General features: G+C 42.2%; 1 protein-coding gene across 2 annotated transcripts in view; it reads right to left on the minus strand.

Annotated features, from left to right (window-relative positions):
- Nucleotides 1-4,359: 4,359 nt before the first annotated feature.
- Nucleotides 4,360-6,319, minus strand: part of CES5A (carboxylesterase 5A) — a 73,593-nt gene continuing 71,633 nt past the window's right edge. For both annotated transcript variants that reach the window (XM_027771841.1, XM_006148387.1), the window contains 2 exons: nucleotides 5,846-5,918; nucleotides 4,360-5,768 (listed from right to left, as the gene is read on the minus strand). In XM_027771841.1, the coding sequence (XP_027627642.1) occupies nucleotides 5,537-5,768; nucleotides 5,846-5,918 (305 nt within the window). In that variant the 3' untranslated portion in view covers nucleotides 4,360-5,536. The remainder of the gene's footprint in view (nucleotides 5,769-5,845; nucleotides 5,919-6,319) is intronic.

The following is a 6,319-nucleotide window of genomic DNA, read 5'->3' on the forward strand; positions in this document are numbered from 1 at the left end:
CTGCACATTTGTGACCATGCTGCCACCACACTGCTCTGGCCATTCCCCTTCTTCCCCATCCTGAGTGTAAACTTGGGCTCCAACCCATCCATGGGGCACAGGAAGCTCTCCACCAACAAATTCCTTTGTCTTTTGAAAAAAATCAAGTGGCAAGGTAGGGTTTTCTCTGTCTGTCTTTGTCTTCCCAGAGAATAAAATAAGGCACAATCTTATTTATTTATTTATTTTGGAGAGGTTTTTTTTTTTTTTTTTTTTTTTTTTTTTTTTTTTTGTGGCTCCGGCCGCCACCCAAAAAATTTTTGCTATAGGGCACGTGCGCTCACCAGAGAGACAGAGAGACAGAAAGCAAGAAATCAACCCCCAGGGGGGATGGCCATGCTGCCATCCCTTCTCCTCCATTCTTCTCTCAGGATCTTGGGCACACACGCACACACGCCTGGCGTGAGTTTAAGCCACCGAGTCCAGGACTCGAACCACGGTCGACTACATGTGAGTCCAGCGACATAGCCGTTATGCCAACTGCTGGTCCAAAATAAGGCATACTCTTAACACAAGCTTCTAGCAGAGTACAAGGGTTAGGATCACATAGAATCTGTCTTCACAGTGATAAGGGAGGCACATTTTACACATGTGTTACCTGGGGCAGTGTCAGGTGGGGCAGCTTTCCAGGTTTAAGACCTGAGCACTCTCCCTCCCCCACCTCTGCCCAGAGGGAAATTAGAGGAAAACCAGTGACTGAAGAGACAGAGAGGGCAGAATAGGGATTGAGCAAAAGGTCCAGAGTCCAAAGGCCCTCGAGAGAAGATGAGAAGGAACAGGAAATCCTAGGAAGAGGACCTCCTTTAGGTCCCTCTGAGGCAGGCTCCCAGGGAGTTGAAGAAAAACGCAAAAACTGGGAAATAAAAGAATGCCCAAGCCAGCAGATAGCATAGCGGTTACATCGCTGGACTACCACATGGCCGACCTCAGTTTAAGTCCCAGACCTAGTGGCTTTTAAATCTTTCAGGGGGGATGTGTGAGCGTGCCCAAGATCGTGGGAGAAGAATGGAGGAGAAGGGATTGTGGAGTGGCCATTTCCCCTAAAGGGTGATTTCTCACTTTCCCTCTCACTGTCCTGGTCTCTCTCTCTCTGGTGAATGCACGTGCCCAAAGGCAAAAAAAAAAAAACCTCTTAAAAAAGAAGAAAAAGAAAACAGACTGTCAGCTCCACACTGTTCTGCCTGTGAATTTAGTCTTTTCAGTCCAACTTTTCAAGTAATGGATTTTATCTTTTACCTTTTCTAAATGTTAGGGAAAAAAGACAACAATATTTTGTATGAGTTTTTAATTGAACTATTTTGTATAGGTTTCTTTACCTTCCAAGTCCTAAGATAATCACAGCACACGTTTTTTTTCTTTATTACAATGCTGCCCTCTGCTGGATATTAGGAAACTCACAGGTGACGACTGGGTTGATCCCTAAAGTTTTGCCTTTGATTTAATAATCAAGATCAAGATAGTTTGGAAAAAAAAAGATCGTGGGAGAAGAATGGAGGAGAAGGGATTGTGGAGTGGCCATTTCCCCTAAAGGGTGATTTCTCACTTTCCCTCTCACTGTCCTGGTCTCTCTCTCTCTGGTGAATGCACGTGCCCAAAGGCAAAAAAAAAAAAACCTCTTAAAAAAGAAGAAAAAGAAAACAGACTGTCAGCTCCACACTGTTCTGCCTGTGAATTTAGTCTTTTCAGTCCAACTTTTCAAGTAATGGATTTTATCTTTTACCTTTTCTAAATGTTAGGGAAAAAAGACAACAATATTTTGTATGAGTTTTTAATTGAACTATTTTGTATAGGTTTCTTTACCTTCCAAGTCCTAAGATAATCACAGCACACGTTTTTTTTCTTTATTACAATGCTGCCCTCTGCTGGATATTAGGAAACTCACAGGTGACGACTGGGTTGATCCCTAAAGTTTTGCCTTTGATTTAATAATCAAGATCAAGATAGTTTGGAAAAAAAAAATATTTTTGTAAAAAAGTAAATTTTTTTATTTTATAATAATAACTATATTAAACTTTTTTTCATGATGTAAAAGCAGAGGTGATTCAGAAATATGATCCATAGGTGGTATAGTGTTTAAGGTGCTGGATCCTATATGGCCAACGGCACAGCTTGAGTCCCAGACCTGGTGCTCGGAAAACACACCGGGTGCATGTGTGTGCATGCCCAAAATGCCAAGAGAGGAAGAGAGGAGAAGGGATTGTGGCATGGCCATCCCTCCTTGGGGGGCGGGGAGGGGGAGGAGTGATTTTTCACTTTCTCTTTCTTCCTCTCTCTCTCCATCTCTCTCCTGCACCCTATAGCAAGACACACACAACACACACACACAAAGAGAGAGAGAGAGTAAGAAAATTTTTAAAAAGAAATATGTATCTGCATGGTTAAGTATAAAGTGATGAGGCTCTTCAGAAAAGTGAATTTGTAGAACATAAGAAAAGTGATTTTACAAAGGTCTGACCATTGACCTAGGACATCTACTGCACATACAGATGTCATAAACAATATTTAGAAATAAAGTACTCATTTCCAAAGTTTCTCATAAAATTATGACCAAATTATGATCCTATGTCTAGGATCAAATAATGACTGAAGAGATTGTGACAAATCCACACCAGGCAACATTTTTAAAGAACCTCTAGCAACTTGGAAAATACATATGCTGCACTATTAAGACTCTATGGCTCTTAATAAGGTATTCACATTAGAAGGCACAAAAACTGAAAATACAGATTTCCAGGTCCCTTACAAGAAGATTCTGCTTTAGTTGGACCGGGGGAGTGACTTGGTCATTGGAACTTTGGGAAAACCCTCTAAGTGATTCTTCTATTTACACCTGATAGAAAACCCTGGATTACATGGAAAACAACAACAAAATACACGCTGAGTGGCATTCATATGCCCACTTTAACTCCACAGATCACCTGACTGCATGTGGGCAGGAAGAAGGAGGGCAGAGAGTCCCGTAACTGGATGACTTGGAAATGTTTCCCCCTAGTAAGTCACTTGCCCAGATTAGAACCACGTGTGAGGATGCTAGGACTGAGAGCAGCGTGTAAATGACGCGTGTAGTGCCATTTAACATGCTAGTATTTTTAAAATGAGTTGAGTGGTGTTTTCTATCTGTTAGTTTTCCCAAATATCAATGTAGAAATTAGCCTCTGCAGCTGCAGAGCGATTGAATTTCCGGTTTGCTTGCATAGGACTTGGTTCCTTCCTGAGCTGTAAAGTGAATTTGTAGAGCCTAAGAAAAGTGATTTTCAAAAGGTCTGACCATTGACCTAGGTCATCTTCTGCACATGCAGAGGCCATAAATAATATTTAGAAATTAAGTACTCGTTTCTAAAGTTGCTCATAAAATTATGACCATAAATGTCTAGGATAAATTTTTGGAGAGGTTTTTGCCTTAGGGCATGTGCGCTTGCCAGAGAGAGAGAGTGAGAGGGAAAGTGAGAAATCAGCCTCCTGGAGAGATGGCCATGCCACAATCCCTTCTCTTCCACTTCCTCTCGGGTTCTTGGGCACACATGCACTTGCACCTGGCATGAGGGACTCAAACCGTGGTCGGACATGTGAGAGTCAAATGATAATGTAACTTTTATGCCATCTGCTCACCCTGTCTAGATAAAATTAATGACAGCTATAATCCACCCCCTTCCACAACTACTAAACCTAAGACAACCCAACAGTCTTGACCCGTGCTAACAGAGGTAGGTGGCATAGCATAAAGAGTCCTGTTTTGGAGAGACACGAGACTTAAGGCCTGGTTGTGACTTGCTGTTCGATCCCTGAGTGATCTTGGGTAAATCTCTTCATCTAAAGTTCACTTACCATGAGAGGTCAGAGGTTCAAACTTAAACAGCTTCAAGGGTCCCGTAATATAAGTGAGTGAAAGGGCCAGGCACTAGACAAAGGGGCATGGTGAGGACTGAGGAAAGTTGAGAGCTCATACCTCTAAAAGGGGAGTATCCTTTACTAGGTTCCTGCAGATTACGCCATCAGAGTTGCTGAAAACAGTTGTGCAGGTTGTGCACTGCAAAAGAGTAACACTCCAGAGGAGGTGTTGTTCACAACATGGGCATCGATATTTTCAACGATCATTTCCTGGAAGATGTCTGTGAAGGGTTTTGAGGAAGAGATACATTCTAATTCGCACAAAAGTACTGTATGGGTTCCAGAAGTTCTGGTTACCGGCTAGGAATGCAGCTCTTGCCACATCTTCTTGCCACATCTTCTGTTCTTCTTTTTCTAGAGAACTGGGAATATGGCTTCTAATGTGAAATTTCTTTAATTTGAAATAAAAACACATTTCTAACATTGTGTGGGCTAAGCAAAATACTTCCTGTGGCTAGATTCAGGTTATGAGTTGGAGACCTCTCATCCAGGTGAACTAAGTTCTTATCATCTCTTGAAGCAGTCACAAAGTGAAATTAATCACCCTTGTGAGTTATCTGGATCTGATATGGATTATATGGATATAAGAAGTAAAAAAAAAAAAAAAAACCCTTTGAATAATGTTATGTACAACACTCTCCCTACCTACCATGCAGCCAACTTTAATGTGTCCTCTCTTAATATAAATGCCGTCTCTTCAGAGAGAACTTCCTAAGACTTCAAACTAAATGAACTCCCCTCTGTTACACATTCTTAAAGCACCTTACTTTTCCTGAGTAGCACTTATCAAATTTATATCATAAGATATTCACTTGGGAGCATGTTTGTTGAGCATCTGTTTGCCCACTGTTTGGTGGAGTCCATGTTTTGTTCACCCCTATCCCACTGGGGCTGGCCTGGCACATTTCAGGTGCCCAGTGAAGGTTTGTTGAGTGACGAAGTAGTTTCGATCTCATCAAGGAACCCCTTTTCTCTTTGGTGTCCCTGATCTAACTGTTGCTTCCTGGTGTTTGACTACTAGATTATTGACTTTGGATAATGTCTGGTTTCTTCAGCATGTACCCTGCTCCCCCCCACTCCTGACCCCCTCACCACCTGTCTTGCTGAGCCAGAGAAGACACCCAGCTCAAACCCAGCAATATCCAGGATGTCCATACTGAGAGGCCAACACTGAGGTCAATGCCCCTTCCCCCCAGGTCAGAGTTGGAGATTTATGTTTTAGGTAACAAACACCTTCTCTAATAAAGAGCCTACTTCATCATGGATGCTGGGGAGGGGATAGTTGTTAGCACAGAATTAAATTTTGTTCCCTGTGTATATTTTACATTCTGCTTTTATTTCATATGAGTAACAAGATCATTATTATGCCAGTGAATAGGCCAGCCCTCCTCTAGATTTACTGAAGAAATCTTGTTAACTTTCAAGACAAATTGTATTTTTTGGTATTGAAAAGGACTCTGTAAGGATCATCCCTAATTCCATAGAACATCAGCTAAAGCAGCTTATTTTACAAAGAGCCCCGTGGAAAGCAGCTAAACTGAGGCTAATGATTGTGGGAGAAATCGCAAAAGGAAGGAAAGGAAAATTCAAACCACAAAAAGGTAAGTTCTCAAGGAGTGAAAGAGAAAAAGAAAGACAAGAACAGAGAAATGAAGATTAAGGAGGGAAGAGGACTGAAGAGAGCCTTGGAAGTAGACATTATCAGGGGAAGTACATTGGTCCAAAACTTCACTCTCTGCTGTTTTAGTGCCTGTCCAAGGCTCATGTTCAAACCCAGCTTCAGGTACTGCTCATTCAGATTATAGGCTGGCCATAGAGGCAGGCCATCCATGTTAGGATCCCTGGAAGAGAGCAGAAGCAGGAGTGAGATTTTCACCCTCCAACACCCCTGCCTGGGGAGGCCAGGAAGCTAACGTACCCAGTCCGAGCAAAGTTAGCCCAGTATTTCATCATCTTCCTGCTCAGCCATTTCTCCTCCTCTGTGGCTCCTTCTGAAAGAGAAAGTCACAAAATTCAGCTGCTCATAGTGAACCACCACCAGAAACCCAATGTGCCTCACATTGGAGGGATTATTTTCACCCCTCTCCTCCCACTGGATCCTCACGAGCCCACCAAGTCATTGTAATCATTTTGCATACAATGGTTCTGACCATCTGTGATTTGCCCCCAAAATTTTGGCCTCCAAATGGTGAAGGCTGAACATCCATCTTCATCTGTCTACGCAGCACTCTTCAGTCATTACCATTAGGCTGCAAGTCCCTTGGGGACACAGACCACCTCTCCTCACCCAACCCCCACTTTTATAATAAATTATTGTATATATTTATTTGGAAATATTTACTTGGAAAGGTAAAACCTGTTCACAGTACAAAATCCAATAAAACAGAAAGAG

This window comes from Tupaia chinensis, unplaced genomic scaffold (genome assembly GCF_000334495.1).
Source record: "Tupaia chinensis unplaced genomic scaffold, TupChi_1.0 Scaffold000235_1, whole genome shotgun sequence".
Taxonomy (NCBI): Eukaryota; Metazoa; Chordata; class Mammalia; order Scandentia; family Tupaiidae; genus Tupaia; species Tupaia belangeri.